This window comes from Athene noctua, chromosome 13 (assembly GCF_965140245.1).
Source record: "Athene noctua chromosome 13, bAthNoc1.hap1.1, whole genome shotgun sequence".
NCBI lineage: Eukaryota > Metazoa > Chordata > Aves > Strigiformes > Strigidae > Athene > Athene noctua.
In genome coordinates, this window is record NC_134049.1 from 20242704 (window position 1) to 20267287 (window position 24584).

The 24584-nt window shown below is 42.8% G+C and overlaps 2 protein-coding genes across 5 annotated transcripts in view; both read left to right on the forward strand.

Moving 5' to 3' along the window:
- The window catches only part of UBE2Q2 (ubiquitin conjugating enzyme E2 Q2), a 54965-nt gene extending 39023 nt beyond the window's left edge, over positions 1-15942 (forward strand). For 2 of the 4 annotated variants that reach the window (XM_074916708.1, XM_074916710.1), the window contains 7 exons: positions 7322-7382; positions 9414-9504; positions 9824-9882; positions 11397-11445; positions 12347-12442; positions 13453-13519; positions 15315-15942. In XM_074916708.1, coding sequence (XP_074772809.1) covers positions 7322-7382; positions 9414-9504; positions 9824-9882; positions 11397-11445; positions 12347-12442; positions 13453-13519; positions 15315-15346 — 455 coding nt within the window. In that variant the 3' untranslated portion in view covers positions 15347-15942. Of the gene's footprint in view, positions 1-7321; positions 7383-9413; positions 9505-9823; positions 9883-11396; positions 11446-12346; positions 12443-13452 lie in introns of all 4 variants that reach the window. The other 2 variants (XM_074916707.1, XM_074916709.1) reach the window with 1 other exon arrangement.
- Positions 15943-17110: 1168 nt separating this feature from the next.
- FBXO22 (F-box protein 22) lies at positions 17111-24315 on the forward strand. The gene is made up of 7 exons (XM_074917452.1): positions 17111-17234; positions 17352-17484; positions 17682-17769; positions 18138-18233; positions 19237-19401; positions 20350-20515; positions 21698-24315. The coding sequence occupies exons 1-7, from the start codon at positions 17131-17133 to the stop codon at positions 22125-22127; spliced, it is 1182 nt and encodes a 393-aa protein (XP_074773553.1). The 5' UTR covers positions 17111-17130; the 3' UTR covers positions 22128-24315.
- Positions 24316-24584: the final 269 nt, after the last annotated feature.

The following is a 24584-nucleotide window of genomic DNA, read 5'->3' on the forward strand; positions in this document are numbered from 1 at the left end:
GTCACCATGTGAGCAGGTGCCTGGTTAGATAATTGGCTGCTTTTTTTTTTAATTTAATCTTATGTTATGAGTATTTGCTCCATGATCCATTTTTCCCTTAATTTAATTTCTTAGTATTAACACACAGAGTGAACCATTGTGAAACTTAAAGGTTCTGGTAACTGTGTTGAGGTAATTTACCACTCTTCATTTTTTGGAATATAAGCCAGAAAATCTAAGGCTGCTTTTTAGTTGCATAAGGATCTCTTTATTTAGTGTGTGTGAGGTTACAAGTTTTCAGGACTGACAGTAGGATGACACTGGGAATTCTGAAGTGAGTAATACTTTTAGTAATAGTGCTTTAAATTTTTTCTTTCCTGTTAAACTATTAAAAAACAGCATTAAAAAACACTGTCCGGACTTCCAACTATGGGTGTGTATTCAAGGTAGTATCCTTGTTTAGAATGAAGTTCCTTTAGAGATTGAAATACTGCTGTTGGAGGTCAAGCAACGGATGACTACAAGCTTGCTGTCAACAGGAAAGTTGCTTACCTACCTGGAAAATCTAGGTGAAGAACTACCCTTAAATACAAACAGAAAACCATTTTCTTATGAGCTAACAGAAGCAAAAAATACTCCAGCAAGTTTAGATATTCTGCTGTAAATTAGAGTGTCATTAACCTGTTTCTATAATAGGAGTCACAAGTCCACCAAATCAAGATGATCTCATTTCCAGATATGAAGTTGGAACTTTGGTTAGTTCATACGGGAGGATTCACAAATGTCTTAACATAATTTGGGGGGATAGGGAGGAACAAAGGATTTGGAGATACTAAATGAAATCTTTTCATATCTTTAGCGGTTGTATTGTTCATATACAGTGACTAACTCACTGCTTTTATCCAAAGGCTGTATGGCACATTTACTTCTAGTGTAATAAAGTTGCTATAAGTAAGACATTGACTCTATTTTGGAAGGAGTTGGGTTTTGTCCTACCTTCTCATCTCTTTAATTTTTTGCTTTGTTCATGGTTCTGTGTGCTTCCTTTTACTTCATCACCTCTATGGATGGCTTCTTAAAGGAATAAAACAAAAAATGTGTCTGTGAGGGGAACCTACCTTGATACCCTTCCCTACCTTATGGACCTCTCACAAACTGTTACCAATCAGATAAATTCTTCTTAACAGTAATTTTTTTCCTGTGCCTAAATTAAGAAAAAAGCATATGAGCTGCTTCCAAATAATGCCTCTTGACTATTAAAGAAAATCAAACAAAACTCCCCTCAGCTTTGAATAGTGTTGTTAAGAAGTGTTGTGGTAAGGCATTAGCTGTCTTTTTCTACCTGCCAATCCACAGAAATGTGGCGCTCAGATCACAGCTAACCCTTGCAGGAGGTTAAAACCTTCGTGGGAACAAAAGCACAGACACCAATATGATGGTTGCTACTTGTTCAACTTATTAGCTGTGCAGTTACTTTATATGTGCTCCTTAAAGGGATCCACCTTAAGCATGGCTGTGTTTTGGTAACGTTCTTCTTTGGCATGTTTGATCGGTTCCCTATTCTTCCCCTACATCGTGAGGTCTTCCAAGCACCTCTCCCTACATTTTCCCCTCCCCATGCTATATAGCTATATTTGTAATAATTGAAGAGCTTGTTGTTCTGTTTCTTCATATGTAGGGTTTTTTACTCCATTCCCTTTTTCCTTTGCTTTCTCTTTGTTCTTTTCCTGTATTCACCACAGCTGCTGTGTGATTCTCTAGTGCTTGCCCATACGTTGGGTCTGGGCGAAATGGTTCATCTAGTGAAAGATCCAAGTAGCCAAAAGCCACAGAAAATCTGCAAAAACTTTTAAGAAGAAATGGTTATTTCAGGTTTTATACATCGTGCAGGTATCCATTTAATTAAACCATCCTTTTCCACTGCGTACCCACGCCCAAACACTCTCAGCTACCAGCCCGATTCCCATGCCATCGCTCCCGGTTCCTTGATCTGAACCAAAGAATAGTTTTTGTTGCCTGGGTTGGCATAAAGTGTTTCCACAGGGGAGGTGTGGACTTGTCGCCTCTAACAAAATGATTTAAAGTATAAAGGGCGTGGGACAAAAAGAGTCTGCTGTTGGTCTATGGGTGTTGTCCCCTTATGACCTTCCCCCCTCCCCAGGCTGTTGTGGTTTTGCTTTTAGGGTGTGATGTGCACGTTCCACTATTGCTTTCCCTCTTGTACTCTATGACTGGTCCCGGCGTGGTGTCCATGCGCTGTTCTCCTGCTGGGCAAACATCTTGCTTTCAACAGTACAGGTTTCTTATCTTTTGCTGCGCACACTGTTTGTCAGCCCCTTGGCTTTGCAGGTGTTCTTCACAACAGCTACAGCCTGTTGTTACAGTGAGGCCATTCGGTTTGAATCGCTCATAACGTGTCCGTTGTTTTTTAACCAGTCCACGAATCCCTCTTGTTTTTGAGCGATCTAGACCCCTTTTATTGTTCAGTCCATCGTTTTCATAAAACACTTCCACACACAACATCACAAAAAGATTACAATGACCATTAAAACGGTTATTCCATATAAAACCAAATTCTTTAACCATCTAGTAACTGGTAACCTTTTAGCTGAATCATTATTAAATATTCTTTCTTCTTCGAGATGTAAACCTATCGTGTAAGCATCACTACAAAACCAAGTGTCATTTACTGGTACTGCTGAAGGAGTCGTGTTTTGTCATCCTAGCCTATATACATCCCCAGGCCTGATCTTGCATGCTGTTCCCAGCTACTGGGGGAAGAGAGCTCTCAGCTCTAACTCCAGTCAAAGAGGTCTGGGATGGGTCGGCAGCAGTTGCTAAGCCCAGGCAAAATGTCTGCTGTCCTGATTGATTTTTCCCTGCCACCTTGGCACAACTCAGCAGTTTCTTATCTATCTTACGAGGCCTGTTCTTCATCAAAGCTCAGCTGTTTGTCAGAGGCTGTGTAAGGCCAATGCCTCCCAGATCTCATCTTTCTCTGTTTTGCAGCGGCACCTGCAAGACTTGTTTGGGAGCTGTTATCAGTTAAGGGTTAGATAAACTTCAAAACACAGCATACTTAGAATAGTTCCACAGAAGGCTAAAACAATACAGCAGTTACAATTGCTAGTTAAAAAGAGTAGGCTAATTTCACTACCTATAAATAATGGATATGACTACTACAAAAATAAACAGTAAGGAAAATACAGAATAGCACAATTAATAGAAGTACTAACATTCAGATCTGCAATTGCTAGGGAACCCTGGATGCAGCGAGAATTTAGAGTACCCTTCCTTACAAACTGGAAATCCTATGTGGTGCATCCATCTGTAGGTGAGGCATCCAAAATCGCTGCAAGCAGGTCCAGCTCTAAATCAACAGGCCAAAATCACTGGCACTTTTCTTTGAGTGGAAACATCTGATTCCATCCTCCTGTTGGGTTCTACCCAGAGCCTGGCCAGCACTCCAGGGGGAAAACCAAGGGAGTTTCTAGAAATGTTAAATACTTAAGCTCTTAATATTGCTAACCAAAGAAAGTTGAATACACACATTCTTACAGAATTTCATCCTTATTAATAACTACATTCCATCTAAACTACATCTTTCACTAGTGACTAGTAAGCCTATATATCTCATTAAGGAGTTGCAATTACTTTTAACATTTTCTCTTAAAAGAATTGGCAACTGTAGTGTAGTTTGTTCTGTTGCAGTAGCAAACATTACCCAGACATTCTGCTTAAATGATCAGTTGAAGAGATCACAAACTGTCTGCACAGGGGCACTCACAGCACCCACAGCTGGCTCCTGAGTGCTGGCTGCCTCTCACCCTCAGGTGTGGTTGCACACACCTTGCTGTAATCACCAGGGACTGAGACCTGTGAAGACGCCAGCATCACCTCTTCCCCAGGTTATTAAGGAAAATGGTCCTTCCCAGTTACCCCTTTCTAGGTTTTTGTTAACACTTGAGCTTTGCTTTGGACTTCTTGTTGATCTGGTATCTGTGATGAGAAATGACACAATACTGGTGGCACCTGTAACACAGGGGAATGTTTAAAAGTTCATGACATATAACACCTTATTCAGCATTTTGTGAGGTGTAGATTGATACTGTGCATCTCTCCTTTTTTATTGTTGTAACAGACGCTTTAGCTTTAGTGAGAGTAGAGCATGCACCTAAATTCAAGACAACAATTAACACAGAATTACTGCCTCCCGTTAGAGGAGGTATTTTACATGTAACACTTAGAACCCTGAGCCCAAACCAACCGCAGCACCGATGACCCAGCGGGCGGGCAGTAGGACCCTGTCGTTCCTCCCCGGCCGCAGAGCTCCGCAGGTGCAGCGGCCGCGTCTCTCACACACACACACACACTCACACGGGCACACAGAGGCGGCCCCCACACTCCTTACTGACACAACACAAAGTGACAGATATTACAAATACGAAGACTCCATTAAGAACACACAAAGCCAGTGCTGCATGCCAGCGTCAGCACCTCCTCTGAAGAACCTGCCGCTTTTGCCGGGGGGGGCCGGGCCGGCGCGGTGCCGGGCTCAGCCGCAGGCGGCCGCTCCGCGGCGCGGGGGGCTCGGGGAGGCCCCGGGCCGCCGCCGCCAACTCCATACTGCGCCCTGACCACGGCCGGCCCCCGCGGACTCCTCCGTCTGAGTAGTCTCCTCTGAGAAGCGTTGCAGTCCCCTATGTGCATCCTTAGATGCATGCTGTTCGGCTTGGGTGGCGTTCATCAATGCATTTGCCTTATCCCAAGTCACCAAGTGCTCTGGATTTCCCAATTTTGCCTGCTCTGTTAAATCAGCTTTCATTAGAGGCCACAGCTCTGACTTCATGCGATCCATGGGCTCGGTCAAAATGCCGAGCTTTAATAATCTCTGCAGCATAGCTTTTAAAGCGCTCGACTTCATGGAAGTCTTATGCTGTCTTCCCCATATTTTAAGTACCTTGATTGTGGCCTCCATGGCACGCCGTGGAGTCTCCCGTCCTGCGTGGAGCTCCGTCACCTCCTGCCGTGTGCCGCCGACCACCGCTGGTCCGCACACCGAAATCACCACTGCCCTCACGTCGGGGTCACCATTTGTGGTGGTAAGGCATTAGCTGTCTTTTTCTACCTGCCAATCCACAGAAACGTGGCGCTCAGATCACAGCTAACCCTTGCAGGAGGTTAAAACCTTTGCGGGAACAAAAGCACAGACACCAATATGATGGTTGCTACTTGTTCAACTTACTAGCTGCGCAATTGCTTTATACATGCTCCTTAAAGGGATCCACCTTAAGCATGGCTGTGTTTCAGTAACATTCTTCTTTGGCATGTTTGATTGGTTCAAGCAAGCCACCCTAATGCTGCTGATGTTCATGAGGACATACAGGTACTATTCAGTTCAAAATTTGGGTGCTTGAAAGGTTAAGTAGTTTGCAGTTCTGTTTAGGCTCATTCTTGCCAGTTCTGAACTGTGCACATCTCTGAAGAACCCTTTTACAACTTCTGGTTTAAGTACAGTACAGCTCTTAAGACCAGCTTCAGGGAAGCTATAATATAAACCTTGGAGCTGAAGGACTGGTACATGAATTTTGGGTAAGAGCAGGACTTCTAGGGTGATGGAAGGAATGCAGGAATAGGGCTAGAGGCTTAGTGAATAAATAAGCTGATGGAAGTTCTTTTGTGATCTTCCATTATTTAGGATATTATCAGAATCCTTACTGTAACTTGTTCTGTTACCTGTAACAACTATTTTATACTCGTGTTAGGTGCCAAAGCTGTAATACTGAAAAGCTGCTTCTTCCAGTCTTCACTGCCTTTTGGATGTAGGTGGAAGAAGATACTCTGGACACGGTGGAATAGATGCATCATTAATGGGAGCTGACAATGAGCAGAGTTCAGAATGTCAGCTCTTTTGTTGTTACACCAGAGCAGTACAAGTTGAAATTCTTACAATTTGTGACTTCCATCTATACTAAGGGCAAGTCAGAAAACAGCGTCCTTGGATCTGGGAAATTGGAAACATTTAGTAGCTCCTTCTGTTCATCCTCAAACAGAAATGTGTGTTGTGTCTGATTTAGCTGCTGATTAAAAGGGACATTGAGAGCACAGTGAGTAAGTTTTCAGACCTATTTTGTTGTCCTAGACTTAGAAAAAATTGAAATCCTGATCTTGGCTGCAGTGCCCACTTGTTTGTGGCACTTGCATAAGGAGAAACAGTCATGGTTTCTTCACCTTGTTTACTGAGTTTTGGAAGGCTTTAGAAATAAAAGTGTCTGGACAGCTTGAAATGTCATCTGTCCTCCCAAGTACTAATGCTTAGAAGTTTCAACTGCAAGATAATGTATTCTAGAATAGTAAAACACAGAAATGGATACTGTAATTCCTTGGAGAGAATGGGGTGACTGCAGTCTGTTGGTTATATAGCCTTCAGAAATCTTAGGCAGATTCCCGATTTGCATATGTCTTCCAAATAATTCTGTCAGCAACGGATATGCTGTTAAATATTAACCCAGTAACAAGTTTACTCATAGTTTTTTAGTGTATATGCATGAATAGTCTGTGGGGGAAGAGATAAGACTTTGGAACATCACTGATACCATTTTTTCAATCTTGTCTGATGGTTAAAGATGTACTGCGTTTTCCTGGGCTGCTTGTGAACTTCTGCAGAGAGGAAGCTTGAGTATACAAGAAAATGGAAGATAATCTTTCATCCTTCCCTTTGATTGAAATGCGTAACTGTTGTTTAATGTGCTTGAAACAAATAGACTGCTGAAAATCACCAGCTGGCTTCCAGAGAGAACTGTCGTTTTGGTGTGTCTGTCTGGCACCTTTGGTCAGCTGTTGGGAATGGGCTTCATCCACTGTAGTATCTTCTCCTTGGGGGTTTTTAGTCCATACACTGTCCAGTGTCCTGTCGTGGTCTGCCAAGACTGACAAGAACCTGTGAAATATACTGCTGCATACTCACACTGTGTGTTAAGTGTTTTAAAATCGTATTGGTCATGTACTGGGTGTAAAATATACTGAGTACTAAGCAAGCTGGAGTTGTAGCTGTGAAAAGTTTGAAGGGGAACTGGGAGGAGGGAGTACTGGTTAGATGTCAGAAAAAACATTTTTATTCATGTTGAATTTTTTTTTATAGAAGTGAACGAACTTTTTTTCCTTGCAGTTGCTCAGAAGTGCTTCTGCTATTGGAGGAAGGATGTGCCTCAGTATCTCAGTAATCTTATCTATTGCTTACATCTACTGGCAGTATTTGTACTTAAAAGCAAAGAATGTTTTTGCTAAATTTTACCCTGTTACGCTTTTAGAGCATAATTAATTCTATTTAATATTTCTGCAGGGATATATTCAGTGGAACTGGTAAATGACAGCTTGTATGAATGGCACGTTAAGCTTCTAAAGTAAGTTATTAAAGTTTTTATATGTTCTGAAGAATCTATTTTATTATTGATGCACAGAATCTTATTTCTGATAAATGAGACTCTCTAGCCAGATCATACTAAGTAGTGGGTGGTGGCTACAATTCTGGTATACAGAAATGTGCACCAAGATTGTACTGTAGTAATTGAGCTGGCAAAAACCTAAACCCTCTTTGCACAGCCAATAGAATATGTATTACCTCACTTTCATTACTGTTCCATTCTCTTTCCAAAACTACTCCAAAATATGAATTATTTTTTTATTTGGTCTAGAATTTTTGTCTGTGTGGTTTTATTTTGGTTTTGTTTGTTTTTAATTTCAAGAAAATGCAACTTTTTGTTTCATTCAAGATACAAGAAGGGACAGAGCTGTCTTAGTGTCATTGGTTCTTTGTTTCTACAGTTGAGCAGACACGTAGGACCAAAACTTTTAGGTATAAAATAAATATGACTTACATAAGTACATAACTTGTCTTCTCTTACGTACTGCTTTTTCACTGTGTGTACTAGATGGTAATTCATCTCCTTGTGTCCATAGTCCAATAACTTTAATTGTGGAGGTATTATATTGAAATTATTCCTAGTAGTGGGATCGTCTGCCATCATCCTACACGATAACCTGTAGGAAGGAAAAGCCTATCCAAAGTAGGCTGAGTGGCTGCAAAAGGTAGCAATGGATGAAAGAACTTCCATCAGATCAGATATACCATGGTGAATAAGGACATAAGCTGTTTCAGCACTATAGTTGACCTGCTTGTAGGAATTCTTGCCTTGTCCTAGTGGTAAGACTTCTCACCAGCTGCTGAAACACAGTTTTGTTTCCTTCTTAGTGTAATCATAGGCATGTGAACGTTTTGAAGCTGAAAATGGCAGGAATGACGTATGTCAGAAAAATCTGTGCCATGTTACAGGAGGCCTTGTCTGTCGAGTGCTTCTGTACCAAAGTGCTCAAACCACTGTGCAGTGATGTGAAACCTCTTTTCAAGTGCTGTGAACAGGTCTGATTTTCTGCCTTCAAGAAAGAGAAAATGAAATGCATGCAGCAAATGGCTTCCAGAATGACTAAGAGAAGATAAGAAGTATTGTGTTTGTTTATCCCAGCAAAAAGTGTCTGAAAACAAATGAACTGTGTGCAGACTAGCTGAGGGGGTAAATGTCGGAGAGAAAAGGGCCCATTTGAATAAGGAACAGTATTGTTCCTAGAATTAAGTAACTCTGATCTGGCCTAGTACAAGCTGTGGCTGAAAGTGATAGGTTTCTAAGCTTTGGGAGATTTTCTTCTGAAACAGCATCCCATTGGTAGGATGGGGACAAACTGCCCAAGTAGTTCTGAAATGGGATCTGATAAGTTTTTGTGATTTCACCTGTAGCAGCAGATTGGATTTAATAGCCAGTCAGTCCCTTTTAATGTATGCTTTTGGCTTGCTGCAGGTCTCTTTTAAAAGCTGCTGGGGTGTCAGAGCCTGGGTGGGATTAACCCAGTAGTGTCTGAATTAATGTCTAGGCTGCTCACCACCAGCATTTTGCAATAAACAGTTGTTGAAATTCTGCTGAGCCGAAGCTGCTGGCTTTAGTACTTCTGCTGATGCAGATTACTTTTTAACAGCTGATACAGAACTAGGATATATATTCCATAAAGGATTCACTAACTGTGTACTGAAAACTAGATCACTGTAGTCTTCCTGTTAGTTCACCCCCCTCCATTTTCTTGAAATACACATTTTCGGTGAACTGCAGAGAATTTGCTGTTTTCAAATGAACAGGTTATTTTGTACTAACTATGTTCAAATAACACTTGATAGTTTTGGGAGTGTAGTGCGTTGCAGCAAGCTTTCACGCTGATCTTATGGCAGAGTATTTGCTTTGTAAAGGCAGCAAGAGTTTTCTACAGTCCACCTGAAATTACAGTTTGTAAACTACAAATACATAAAGGAGCTCTTTAAGAGTAATTACTATTTACAGGTAGTGAAAATATTAACTTCATCCAGGGTCTCCTCCCTGCTTCTTTTATAGGGTTGATCCTGATAGCCCACTGCATAGTGATCTTCAGGTCTTAAAAGAAAAAGAAGGTGTAGAATACATTTTACTCAACTTCTCTTTTAAGGTATGTGTCTGTGGGAAGAAATGCTGGGGTTAAATTTGAAGCTTACTGTAGAAAGTGACTGAGATGACCCTCAGCTGTTAAAGCTGGTAAAGATGGAGCTGTAGCATTAGAAAAAGAAAAAAATGCATCTTTTAAACTTGGCACCAAAGCTTCCCAAAAATTGCTTTTTAGTCAGTACTGTGGAAAAGTGATTTTTGCAGAACTGGAAAATTTTACCGCTTTAAAGTTGATTTGCCAAATAAGGCTACTGAAATACTTTCTGGTTAGGAAAACAGTATCACAGTATATTTCTTAACCTGTTTTTTGTTATGCCTTTCAGGATAACTTCCCTTTTGATCCTCCTTTTGTGCGAGTGGTATCTCCTGTGCTCACAGGAGGGTAGGTTTGAGTTGCCTTTATAGAAATTTTATTTTACGGTAAAAATGTTACAACATGCATTGGTTGCAGGGTTGGGTTTGCAGGGAACATTTTGAGGCTACCATGTAGACTTCAAGAAATTTCCTCTAAACATAGACATGAGCTGCTGTAGACCTTGAGTTTGATGAAGAGCTCAAAGTATGATGTGGAGACTTGCTTCTGAAGTTTTATGAGCTAATAGTAGGCAAACGGCTGGGTGCAATTCTTTGAATTGCTTAGTTCATGTCTAGCTTTAAAAAACTGTGCCTGCCATAATGTTTAAGAACTGGCCTCTTTGTGGATGGTTAACATCGTTGTTACTTCTGTTGTGTAGGGTGTTTTGAGTTGGTGCTTTGAAGGGGTCTTGGTGCCTGTGTTGCCTTAAAACTTGCTGTATATGTATAGTCTTACCTCTTGCTGGTAACACTGCCTTAAAGCTTTTGTCCAAAAACTCATCAAATGCTAATCCAAAAATACTAAATTTAATCAACACCGTGCTCCAAAAGTCATCTGAAATGTGTTTGAAGTGCTGTCCGTGGCACAGAACCTTGTATGTATCCATGGAGAGAAGATTAAATTCACCTTCTGTTATACCTGTACATTTGAAAATGCAGTCTGCGATAGCTTCTGCTGATTCTGATTTGATTTTAATAGCTGCATGTCTTTTAGCATTCAAGTAATAGTGCAGTTTAATAGCATTGATGAGGGTTGCTGTGATCAAAAAAGTAAACAAGCAGTACCAGACACCAGAAAACTCATTTGGATTCTGGTTTTGTTGTACTTGGACTTCTTTGTAGAATGAAAGTAAGAATGGCCCAGAAAGTTTTCAGTTGTCTGTTCCCTATGAATGTCATACAGATACATGTTGTTTGAATGACTTGATCGTAGGGGAGACTACATTTTTTGGAGTGGTAAATTCTACTCCCTCAGTCCAGGTTTTGTGATGACCGGGCATTCTGACTCTGTCCCAGTCAGCACAATGCATGATGAAGTGTTACAGAAATTATAAAGTGGTTTGTAGGAAAAGAGAAGTGAAGATCTGTTTTATCTCATTTGTCTACATCTTTGATTTATAGGTGCACCCACATTGTTAGGAAATGTGTTAAATTTCTTTACAGAAGTGAATTTGTTTGGGTGTTTTTACAACTACCTGTCAGTACTATGTATACACAGTGTAGCCATAAAAAGCAACCTTCCTTTTTTCATGGTCTGTGTACAGTTGTGTAAGCAGGTGTGCAGACAAGCTTGACCACTGATTTTAACTAAGTGTAGTGAGCAAAGAAAAATCTCTTTGGTCTCTCAATGCTAATCTTCTGTGTATAAGTATAATATGGCTAACTAGTTACAGTATATTACTGATTAAAGGGCATTTCAGCTTTATGTGAACAAGAAATTTAACAAACTAGCTTGCAAGAGCTTAAACTGCTGTGAACAGTTTATTTTTTTTTTTACTAACTGTTGATGTCAAATATATTTTCTTTCACATTTGTTTTTAGGTATGTCCTAGGTGGAGGTGCATTATGCATGGAACTTCTTACTAAACAGGTGAACACAGGCTCTGTTATCTGGACAACAGCAAAGCATGCTTTAAAATAATGAAAATAGGTGTTTCCCCTGAGTATGAAGAATCCCTGTGTGGAATAAATTATGCACTCCAAAGGGAACATGGTGGAATAAACCTCAGTCCCACAAGATTTGCCTTGCTGATCTTGTGTGAGATCTGTGTGTGATCTTTTCTGCCTTGGATGGCTTACAAGAGGTCTGAGGAAGAGGCAAGAAGTGAGAGCACATCAACTTTAAATTCTCCATATTTCTGAGAGGAAGCCGGTGTAAAGAGTGGATCAAGACACTTTTTTTTCTTTTGCAGAAGCCTCTGCACAAAGTCAGCTCTGGAGAAGTGAGGAACACAGAAGATTCTAGGCATAGATTACTTCTGTGTAGACAGAGTGATTGGTTTTCTTTTTAAATAAGTAAATGAATGAAGTATTTGCAGGCTATGGCAGAAACTTTTGTGAACCCTGGAAGGTAAAGCAATGCCAGAGACAAGCAGTAATTTTCATGGGAGCAGAATTGTCACAGCTCACTGAATGGCTTCATTAGATAGCAGTCTTTTCTACTTCTTACAAGAAGTTGTAATTTCTGTTGTGACATTGCTGGAAATGTGTAAATGCTGTAATAATAGAGCTCTTCTTGTTTCTGTCTTGCTGAATTTTGGAAATGTGTGATTCAGCCTTTTAATTTTTTCCTACAAGTTCTTAGTACTGTGTATCACTTTCCAGATTTTCTCTGGAAAATAAAAGTTGTTAACTGAAAACAAGTAGTTAAAACTAAAACTGTAGTGCAGAGGAAAAAAAAAAATCCCAAAGCACACATTCCAAAATAGATTTGCAAGGTGAGCACAAGAAGCAAGTACATGTGATATAGAAATATTTCCTTCCTCCTCCAGGGCTGGAGCAGTGCCTATTCAATAGAATCAGTCATCATGCAGATCAATGCCACTTTAGTCAAAGGAAAAGCCAGAGTACAGTTTGGAGCCAATAAGGTAAATGCGCTGTGTATATCACACAAATTACTGGTAGGCTTCCCTTTCTTTGCTGACTTGCATAGGAGAGGCTTAATGACAGAATTGTCATTGCAAATATATTTGCATTTTGATTTATTTTGATGTTTGATGCATGCATGAGTACCTTATTGGCAGTTAACTATGAGTTTGTTAAGAAATGATGAATGTATGAGGAGGATTAAAACCTTGGGATGGGCAGGGTGTGCAAGTAGTTAGACTTGTACTATCCCTGTACTGGCAAGGAGGGGAGGAAGGAGGGTTCAGAATTGGGCATCGGAAGGATTTGGGAATTCTGGCTCTGAGAAGGGCTACACATAACTGCCTGACTGCTGGGATCACATATGCTAATGTTAAGAAGTTCTTGTCTTGCTGGACTAAACACCTCCAAAGTTCCACGGGAAGGTGAAAAATAATACCATGCAAATCCTTCTGAGCTAACCATTCAGCGTTAATCAAAATCATAATTCAGTTCAAGTGTGCATGCTGGTAACGGACTGTGACTTTAAAAGACTTTGAAGTACTAAATGCTGGTTTCAAAGGATGTTTAAATATTTGAGTCAATGAGATTTGTCACTTGGATGCCAGTCTTTAAGTACCGATTCAAGGATTGTGAACTAGGTAAGATGTAAAAGTTTATGGTCACAGGTTCTAACCTGGTAGCTGGTCAGCTGAGCAAGACAGTCACGGTGGAGACTGCCTGCAGCCTGCCGCTCCGGTTACACGCACTTCCGACTTACCTCGGGTTCTCAACCCTCTGGGAGAGGAGCCTTTCCAGCAGCAGGGGCGTACAAATTACTGTCATTATAAAGGAGGAGAAATAAGAAAATAAGGGTAATTGTCTTGAAAATCTTGTGCTTCAAAGCCAAGAGAGTTGTAACATTGTGCATGGTTTTTATTTGTAAGCCCACTGTAGAGTTTCTTTGTAAAACTGTTTTTAAGTCTGGCATGTCTGGATGCAGGGGTTTTATGTTAGCTTTTTCTCCTTTCAGAATCAATATAATCTAGCAAGAGCACAGCAGTCCTATAAGTCACTAGTACAAATACATGAGAAAAATGGTATGTATATTCTTGCAACTTTGTTCTTGTCCGCACAACAACCTGGGAATTGATAAACTTGCAGTAAAACTTGGAAGTGCCAGAGTGTCTTTTGTTGTCTTGGGGAGACCATAAATAGTGTTTCCTTTTTCTCATCTTGCACTAGGCAGACAATAGAGGTTTAAAGTAACTTGACTAACAATCATTGCAACTTTTCCAGCTTACATGAATGTTCCATGTGTTCCAACTGTCGTTTGAAAGGTAGTTCAATTTCATTTTTTGCGGGTTGATCTAGGAACTTCATTGTTACTGTAGCTTTTAAAGTGTCTTATTTGTTGGTGAAGTACCTGTTGGAAGCTTGCATCTTTCCCTGAAAGGCTTTAGTTTCAGTGTAGCAAGACCTTAGTAGTGGTAACCGTTAAGGAAGAGATAAAGTGGGAAGAAAGACCAGAGACTCAAAACCACAGAAAGTCCAAGTGAAGTGTGCTGGCTGGAAAACCATGCAATAGAAATGAGACACACAGGGGGTTTTTTTACCCTGTTTGAAGTCAGTTAATGGTCTCAGCTGCATAAAACAAGTACTGAAGTGCATCGGGTATAATTGCATTCGTTGTGCCAGGATGAGAAGACTACAAATGACCTGAGGCTTTAAAAGGTTTAAGTGGCTTACATGTTATGTAAAAGTAGTCAGCAGAATTGGTACCCTGGTCTTGTGATGAGGGAGTTAGTCCCAGTTACTACTGCCGTGATGTTCTTTGATCACGGTTGGACAGGGTATCCTCTGGGAATTCATGGGGCTGTGAACATGAGAGCATGTTTCAGAGTGACTGTAGTGAGCACCTTGGTTTCCCTACCTCTAAAACTGAACATCATGCCTTCTCTACTGCTGGGAGGAAGATTAAAGATAATGACTTTAAAATGCTTTCCGATTTTTACGATATTTTGATCTTGCCATTAACTGAGTCTTTTGCTTTTTTAGTTTGCTACAAAAGCCAACATGGCTGTTTTCTTCTAGCTATGTGCTAGCTTTGACTACAGTGATTACTGCTGCGTCAGGAGCTGTACACAAAGCATTCACAGCATTTATTGCTGCTGCCAAAGGTGTCTAACTGATAGCTGCTACCTGTTCTCTGGGACAACATAAACAGACCCTGTATTCACTGTACAAAAATTTAGAGGAAGTTTTACAGTAGTGGCTGGGGAGTTAAGATTGGCTATCTGGAGGTGGCTAGAAAAACTATGCACACTTGATCAGGTATGATTCAACTGTTAAACGTGCCAGATCCTACTGAGACAAGTTACCTAACTGACATTTCTGAGCCTATTCCTACAGCAAGATTTGCAGAAGTAGGATAAACCGTTCGGATGCTTGTGCATGCCTAACTCTTCAGTAGGCAGGATGGGATTTGTATACAGATATCCCAGTGTAGTCATGTTTGTATGTGTGTGCATTAAGTGGCTTGAAGACTTGGGAGTTTTACCTCGATTCCATTTGGTTTTGTTAAAGCAATGTTCCTCCTTGAACAGCTTCCTATTTGATGTCCAGCTTGTCCGACTCAGGATAGCTGTGGCCGCAAAAATCCCCAGACTTGGAAGTACTCAGTTTTTTACACCCAAATCCTGGACATGTCACATGCTTTATCTCTTACTGCAGACCATTAGAGTTTAGGGCACTGGGTCTGGCTGAGCTGGCCTACTTTAAGAGGGAAGGAAGGAGCCAGATCAGGCTTCAATCTCCCACAATTTAAGAGTTAAATGGTAAGATTGTTTTGGTGTAGCAATGTTGGTACCTGACACATTTCTCTGTTCTCCCTAGGCTGGTACACTCCTCCAAAAGAAGATGGCTAACATTGAGGACTCTTGTATACCTGGACCAATGTCAACAAAACAAGCTCTTTTTTATGTTTTCCAACACACAGACTCAAGCTATGAGTGCCCCTATAACAGCTGTACTGAAGACTTTAGCTATTAGATAAGTTAGTGGATAATCTTGTCAACTGACACGTAAAGTATAAGTTACAGCCTTACCATTCCGCTCTTCTTAGGTATCTGGACTGAGCAGTTTGGGCCTTTACCATATTTGTTCTTACGGATTAGGCATATTTGGGCCACGCCCTCCCTTCTCCCTTTTTTTATTTGAAAGCATAAGCTCCCTACAGCAGGCTATCGACTTACTAAAGATCATTCAATAGGAGTGAGTTGTTCACACACTTTTGTGTATTTCTTACTTTTTGCAAAATGCAGACTGCAGAGACTTGCGTTGTATCGTTTCATTTAAAGCCAAGAAGTTTAATACATTGTTTAATACTGTTTTAGGAAATGTCAGGTCTTGCAAATCACCGTAGTTTTTCTGGTCAAAAAAGACAGCATTTGTAGTATTTCCAAATTAATGATATAGGAGAAACACATGTATGTTAAGTCATTAAACATTTTTCATGGCTGTATGAGAATATGAACTGTTTCTTGGAAAAGATGCTCTTTTTTTAGATTATGTTAATTTTTTGGTTTGTTTTTTTTTTTTGTCTTTTTTTTTGTTTGTTTGTTTTAAGCAAAGCAAGGCTGTGCCAATAAAACCTTGTAACTAGTCACTTCCACTGGGGCATCAGAACTTGCTGGGCTGTTCCTGCTACTTGTTGGCTCAACCTCCTTAACAAGAAGAGCCGCAGTATGAAGCTTGAAGTTATTTAAAATACTAAAAACCTTTTTAGGTGTTCCATTTTATTAACGGGTTGTTGCAATCATTTGTAAACTAATGAACTTATAAAGTGATTGGCACAAATTGAGATGAAAATCTTTGAATGAAAAATTTTTATATAAAAGCTACAATAAAGTACAAAAACACATCATCTGATTCAGAGGTTTAAGAAATGTTGCCATAGTCATGACCGTGGTTTTGTTATTGAAAGACTGATGGGAACTGTTCTTTCTTTATTAGGAAATGAATCTGGGTCTGTGTAATTACACTATGTTTCATTGCCTTACCTAAATCGATTCTATTTCGGTTGTAGTGCTAGTCATTAGGCCTTTGCACCCCTCTGGGGCCGAGCTAAGGGTGTGTACCATGGATTAAGCACTTTTTAGAAGCGCAGAAGCATGTTTTTGTTACGGTTTTTTAGTTGACTCTCCGATTTGTGCTCTCTTCTCTATCATGCACCCACGGGTCCTTGTGCGTTTGCTTCTAGATCCGGTTTTTAGGTCGAAAGAAAGGCGGGGAGAGGTTGGCGCCGCTCCCCGTGCGCATCGTTCGCGGCGTGCGGTGGGCGACTTCCCGGCCGCTCTGCTGGCGCGGTTGTAGCGCGGGGCCGCAGGCTGCGCGCCGCCTCCGCCGCCGCGCGGGCAGGCCGGCCCCTCGGGCGCAGGCTTTGGTTGGGGTTCCGTGTCTCACTGCGGAGTTACTTGGCAATGTACAGTAATTTGTAAACTTGCATCAAGTTTATGAATAAAAACCATTTTACGAAGCTCGCTGTGTCCGTGCTGGGGCGCGGGGCGGGGCGGGGGGGAGCGGGCGAGTCCTCCCCGCCGCCAGGGGCCGTGAGCGGGGCTGCCCGCCCGCCGCGCCGCCGCGTCACCGGAAGCCGGGCCCGGAGCGGCGGCGCGGGGGTGACGCGGGGCGGCGGGGGCGCGGCGGGGCCATGGAGGCCGCGGCGAGGGGCGGCCTCGTCCTCGGCAACCTGGCCGAGGTGGTGGAGCGCGTCCTCGGCTTCCTGCCCACCAAGGCGCTGCTGCGCGCCGCCTGGTAAGGGGCGGGCCCGCGGGGGTGGGCGCCGCCGGGGCGGGCGGCTCTGCCTCCGAGGTGGCGGCGCCGGGGGCCGGGGCGGCCCCGCCGACGCGTGGTGTGCGCGGTGTGTTGCAGCGTGTGCCGGCTGTGGAGGGAGTGCGCCCGGCGGATCCTGCGGGCGCGGCAGCGCGTCGCCTGGGTGTCGGCGCTGGAGCCGGGCCCCGCCGACAGCCACGCGCTGGTGCGCGCGCTGGCCCGCGAGCTGGAGGTGGGTGCGCGCCCGCGGCGGCGGGAGGGAGCGGGCCCGGGCCCGGCGGGACGCGGCCTCGGCGCCTCCGCGCTGCCCGGCGAGGTGGGGGCTGGCGGGGCGGCGGGGAGCGGCGTTCCGCGGCCGCTGCCCCCGCCCCGGAGCCGGGAGCCGCCCCGCGGGGCCCGCAGCGCCGCCCCTCTCCGGTCTGTTTGCAGAAGGTGCACGTGCTGCCGCAGACCGTGCTCTACATAGCCGACGCGGAGACGTTCAGCGGGCACGGGGAGTGCCACGAGCAGAAGAAAGGTAACGGGACCCCGCGCCCGCCCGCTCGGGGCGTGCCGGGAGGGACCTCGCTGGATATGGATTCCGGGGGAAAGCAAATCTTTGGCGGCAGTGGTGGCCGCGTGGTTTTACCGTCGTGATACAAACCACAGGTCGTAGGAGTCTGTTATTTTCCGCAGACGAGCTCCTGTCCCGCCCTCAGAGGGTACAGGCCCCGTTTGCCAGCGTCCTGCACAGCTCTTACCACCCCTGCGGATCTGCTGTTGCAAACGGGGCAGCCGCTGATGGGCAGCGCCGGTTAAATGGGACGGGGTTGACTGCTGGGTTTGTTTTCCAGCACCGTGCAGAGCAACTAATTTTTACTTCTCTCTGCTTTTTTTTTTTAACAGCCAGGAAAAGAAACAGTAAAGAAACAGCAACTGCGCTCGAAAAATTGTTGCCAAAGCGATGTCAGGTTCTTGGACTGGTCACCCCAGGGATTGTAGGTAGGAGGAAAACATGTGATTTTGTGAGAAATCAGTTTGAAGGCATCTTGTGTATCGTGCATCTGTTCCAGTGCCTGTTTATCACAATTTCATATGTTTTTGAAAGCATAGTCCTGCAGACTGACAGGAGAGTTCTCACAGGGATTATGTTTTCCCACCTTGTTCAACACTAGCTTAAATTTTAAGTTTGTAGTGTCTCTGCTAAGTCATGTGGAGCTTAAATTCTTATTTCATGTGATGCAGTTATAATTAAAGGGGTTGATTTAGTTGAACAGACAGCTTACTGCCATTTTTCCTAGCACCTAACCTAATGAATGTTTCTTAGCTTTATCTACATTTTTCAGAGTCATATTGGGACTAACTGTGCAGGACATTCTCAGTATGTACCTGTTTGTTATGGTTTAGCAGGATGCATATGCAGTAGCTATAGGAAATTCCCTTAGCGGTCTTTTTCTAGCGCTTCGCTTGTTTATGATTAGAACATTTTTTCCTGGTTTCTCACCTTAAATTCTCCCACAGCATCAGTAGTGTATTTTGATTGTTGTCAGTAGTATAATTTGATAATACCCTCCCAATATTTGTGTCAGTTTGCTTTATACTGTCATCATGTTTGTACAGGACTTTTCCCTGTTTCATTTGTAGCCCTTAAAAATCTGATTATGTTTGCGGACCTGCAGAAGCTTGGCAGGAAGGCTTAAGACAGCTATATTGCACAGTGCCTGTTTTCCAGCTGACTTACATTTGATGCAGCTGGGGGAAATGCCTAAATATATCCATGTCTCCTTGTCCAAAGCGACTTCATCATGATCTGTAGCCAGCAGGACTCCTACGTGCTTTATCTTACCAAAACAACAATATCACACCAGCGATCAATTAGAGATGTTGTTAGGGGAATGAACTGTCATGTTTTACATCACCTAAGCTGTTCTGCCTCTTTTAATCTGTGTTACAGGGTAGACGAAAGTTTACTGAACACAAGCTGTCTGGCTTTGTATCTTTGTAGTTACCCCAATGGGATCAAGCAGCAATCAACCTCAAGAAATTGAAGAAGGCGAAGCTGGGTTTGCTCTGTTGTTTCCCAAAATCGATGGGGTAAAGATTCATACCTTCCATTTTTCAAAAGACTTGAAGAACAGGGTCTTTGATGAAAGTAAATTTGCTGAAGCAGGTATGTCCTTGTTCTCCCCTTTATTTGGGTTTTTGTGAAGTGTTGTGCTGCTTGTTTAGGTGCCAGCATGGAAGCAACAGCTTCTGTGCTAACTCCATTCAAAGAGCACGCTGCAGCTGGTAGTTATGCATCTCTGTTCTTCCCATCTCTGGAGTATTGCATTATCTTGTGTATCGATCTCAGATTACCTCAGTTAGGTCCCAAGCTGTTCAGAGGGAGCTGTTAAGTTTTGAGCAACTTTAATTGGTTAAAAGTAAAGATAAATGAGTTTGTGCCGTTGAGAGTGGTTCCCATTGCTGCAGTTTAGAAACTTGTGGGGAGGAGCTGCTTCTCTTCTCCAAAATAACTTTGCATTTAGATCCTAAGTCAGGCGTAGCAAGGAAGGGTAGAAGAGAAGACGGCACATTTCAGTAAATAGAGTTTACGTTCTTCACGTTGTGACCTCAGTAGATCACTTCTGAAGAGTAATTTAATGAGGGTTTCTTGAGTCTTCTAGGACCCTGGGAGTTTCTGCCTTGGAATAAGCAGCTCGCTGATGTCTGTAATGTATTTGATTTTCAGGTAAAGCTATTTACTGCTTTGTGGTCCTTTTTGAATAACCTATATGCTCAGTTCTTGCCTGTAAAAGGACAGTTAAGACTGCCAAGTAAAACTGAAGGGCTGTGGTAAAACTCAGATGCTCTGCTCAAGAAGTGGAAAGCTGGAGGATGCAGATGCAGATGCAGTCGTCTTTTCTCTGCTAGGTTCTTTTCAGAAATTCTCACTTACATGGGGAATGCAGCCCAGCTCCTGAATGCCTGGGCAACTTGGGTCTTGTTTTCCCAACTACTTCAGTGAAAAGCCATCACTGAAGGTGTGGTGTATTATTTGAGGAGAGACTAGGATGGCTGGACTGCAGGGGTCAGGATTTAAATGTAAGAGGATTGGTGTTTGTGGTTTTGTTTGTAGGTCTGAAGAATAACCCAGATCTCCGGGTGGTTCTTCTGTTTGGCTACAACTCCTGGAAGTCTGGAGCGACTCGATTTCTTCATCAAATAGTCAATCCTTTAAATGAGAAAAGTATCATCCTGGCTGGGGGACAAGTGGAGAGCTTTACATCACTGACCTCTGAGAAGTAGGTAGCTTTTTCAAGACAAATTATAAAGAGATTTAAAATGGGAGAAACATTGAAGAAGCCATAGCCTTTTAGTTATCTCATATTAGGAATGCCCATTAACAGTAGTAAAATGATAATTATTTTTTTAAGACTATTAATAAAGTCCAACACAGTGATTTAGCTGGAAAAGCTGGAAGCTTTGTGTGACTGTGGTATGAACTGGATTCTGGAAACCCAGCTAGAAGAAACCCAGTGTGACGGAGATTCCCAGTTTCAGATCCCCTGTGTGTGTTTATTGCCATCTGTGTTTACCCTCTGGCTTGCAGATAAATTACCACTTGTTGGGACAGAGACCATTTATGTGAACGTTTTGTTTCTAGATCAGCCTTGTTTGATTCATTACAGAGCAGTAGCTGAACACGCAAACAGGCCGGGCCTGTGTCCCCGAGCACACCTAACACGCTGCTGCTGCTGCTGCTGCTGAGGGATGGGGCTAGATCTCACGGGGTCACCCCCTTCCCTCCGCCAGGCTCCCCGCAGGGCAGGGCAGGGCTGCGCTGCGCAGCCACCAGGGAGGGCCCCTGGGGCCCTCGGACTGGCGGGTGCTGGGGAGCGCAGGGCAGATGCTGCCGTGGGCTCCTCGTGCCACTGTGGGTCTGGGCTCCGTAGTAATACCAGCGTTTTTCTTGCATCTGAATATGTGCCACCTGCACTATTGCTCCAGATAAAGAGAGTTGACCATACAGTAAATTATTTTTAATAAAGCATGAGTAGTAAGTACTGAAAGCAACATGTCCTGGCCAGCCAAGGAGACTTAAAGCAGCATGACTCTGGAGCCATTATTGATAGCTGCCCTGGTTTGAGATGTAAATGCTGAGTATCTTTGCTTGTCTTAATTTTAACTAATAGTTTAGTTGGAATTACAGAGTGGTGACATACACTAACTGCTGAATTTGGCACGCATTTGAAAGGTAGGCTTATGCTTAATCCTTCATAATGGATATGAAAGTTTTTCCATGCGAAAGGTTACTAAAAAAAAAAGGTTGCTAAAATTTGAAGGCTTTGGTTTGTTTTTTAGCAATGTGTAGCTTTCAGGATGTTGGTCTGCTTTGAAATCTGCCTCTGCCACAGGAGCAGTGTATTCAGGCTGGCAGTGGTCCCTCTGGAACGTTCTCTAACGTGGTGCCTGTTGCCTTTCAGTAAGAGCGCGCAGCCCGGCGATGCCTGTGGTGTGGTCGGGCTGGCTTTCAGCGGTCCCCAGATCCAGAGTGCCACTGTGTTGTTAGACCAGGACGTAGCTGATGAGAGGACAGCAGAAGCCGCCATGCAGCGTCTCAAAGCAGCAAACATCCCCGAGCGTAACACCATTGGCTTCATGTTTGCATGTGTTGGCAGAGGATATCGGCATTATAAAACCAAAAGGAATATGGAAGCAGATGCCTTTAGGAAGTTTTTTCCAAACGTTCCCCTCTTTGGCTTTTTTGGACATGGGGAAATAGGATGTGATCGAATAGTTACTGGGAATTTCGTATTAAGAGAATGTAATGACATAAAGGATGACCTGCTTCACGGTTACACTACCGTTATGACTCTCATTCATCTTGGTTCGACTAAAGCAAACCAAGCGTAAATGTCTTTAATGCTTCAGTGAGCTGTTTGTTTCATTCCAGAAAGCTGAGAGGTCTGGAAGAGCGGACATCTTGCAATCAAAGCTCCTTCCAAAACATAAACATCATTTTGGTAATATTATCGAATCTTGTAGTTGGAATAGAGTTTAATGTAATAGCTACGAGAAAGCTTTGCATTTTGTGTAATCCCCTGTACACATCAGAATTGCAGGTAAATGATATCTGATGGAACTCTGCAACTGAAGAAAGCCTCTTTCTTCCAAAATGAGAATGGTTTGCACAGATGGCAGTTGGAATCCAAATATCAATGTGTAGAAAGAAACAGTACTTCGATGCACTCTATTTATGTATGTAAAACAGTCTAGAAAAACTACTGATGCACACTGAAATACTGATGCATAAAATCCACCATTTCCTGGATTTTATTTCAAGAGATGCACACCCTGCCCAGGCTTGAGTCCTATTTACAGAACCAAATGGTTTTACTAGATAATATGAGTTTAGGGAAAAATAACTAAGTGCTCATTAAATAAAGATGAAAATACGCAAAAGTACCTTGCCTTCTGTTCTTAGAGAAAAAGCTCTGATTTAAAGAGTCTAGTCACAAGCTCAGCTTGTCTCACCCTCTTGAACTGAATTTCAGTTGTCTTAAATAGCTGGTTTAGAGTAATATCTGATACTTTGTGTGTACCAGCAGTTTCAGTCTTAGCATTTAAGTTTACACAATCAAAATGCACTAGTTGCCTTTTCCATTAGATGCTCTTGTAGCATGATGCTCTCTGTTAAAAACTTTTTGAATCCAGAGGGCTAAAAATTAAGACTTCCTGCTATCTTTAAAAAGTTCCTTGAAAAAGGTTTTTTTTCTTCTTAGTTTGAAATTGTGGGCCGTACGAGATCTGGCTGTGTTCTGTTTATGTAGGGCTTTTAAACAAGACCTGTGCTTTTGTATGTTTTTCCCATGCTTTCACATCAGTCACCTGTTTTGATTGCTGCAGCTGGAATGCAGTATTGCAGAGTTCAAGGAAGTAAATTCAGCATAGTCTCAGTATTGCTAATAATATATTTGCTCCCTTTCAAATACTTTCTTCCCTTTTATTTTCACTTAGTAATAGAATGACAAGAAAATAAATCAATTTTGCACTGTTTCACCACACTTCTAAATGCCAAAGCAGGCAGCTGGCCCATTTTTGGTGGAGTAAAAAAAATACTTAGCTGTCTGTTTTACAACAAAATAACGATATTTTGCTTGAAATTTACCAGCTGAGACTACAGTTGGCACCTTTTGGCCCATGTTTAGTTAAAACCTTTCCTGAACTTGGTCTAACGAGCTAAGGTAAAGGCAGCAGTGTCCTGAGGGTTAACTCTTGTTTCAGTGGGTGCTGAGCACAGGCAGCACTTCCCCATGGCTGTGTCTGTGATGGGGTTTTTAATTAGAAGACAGTGGATGAGCAGTGAACTCCCAGTGGCCTTCTAGGGATAGATTAGTAAGCGTGGGTGTGACTTGAAAATGTTTTGTTACTGCATTTAGAAGGAAAGGTATTTGGAAATGGAGTATGCTTGAATTTTAAGAGAAGCCTCTCAGTGGGAGGTGGGTACGTGGTTTTTTTCAGCATAATGGGAATGTCATGTTTGACCCTTTCTGTCTGCATAAGCTACATTTAACAGGAGGCAAAGAAAATGTTTCGTTTCTGTAGCACAGACAGGATTCCTGTAGCTGTTAGCAAGAGTTAGGGCTAGTCAGCATCACTACTAGCATAAGCCCACGAACCGTAACTAACGTTTTGCTGTAGTAGAAGTAGATGATCAACCACGTGCCCTGAACAACAGTGCAAATGCCCAGAAGTCTCTGAGGACGCAGCTGGTGAGTCCAGCGAGGGCGCAGGAAAAGGGAGAGTGCTTTGAAGGGGCTAAACGTCAGCAAGGTCCAGTGGCTGCCCGGTCCTGTAGCTGAGGACACTTAAGAGGTAAACGTAGTACAGAAAAGACACTGGGGGAGGAACCCCAAGAGCCTGCACCAGAGTTCCAGGATCATCTCCAACCTCAGGGAGTGGGGATGAGCCCAGAGGACCCCAGAACTGTGCTGCATGGCTGGAACTGCTGCGCTGCCCCCCAGACCGTCTCACGTCTTCCAAGCGACGGGGAAGTGGTGTAATTGATAAAACTGCAACATCTGTGATTAAAGTGTTTTGCTATCCAAATTCATTTTGCCTCCATATTCATTTGCTCTTCAACCATGACAACCCCCGAGAGAAGCCAAAATGTATTTCTTAAAAAGTGCATGTACCAAAAGGCAGAGCTTGTTCTTAGTTGACAGGAAGTTTTGCAGTGCAATAGTTTATAACTGTCACTCAAAAAATAACCACGAGGTTTTAAAGTGGACAAAGTAAGTTAAATGAATATTCAGCAATTGAGGCAAATGTGAATAGCAGAACTGCTCTAAAGATAATTATCTGCAGTTA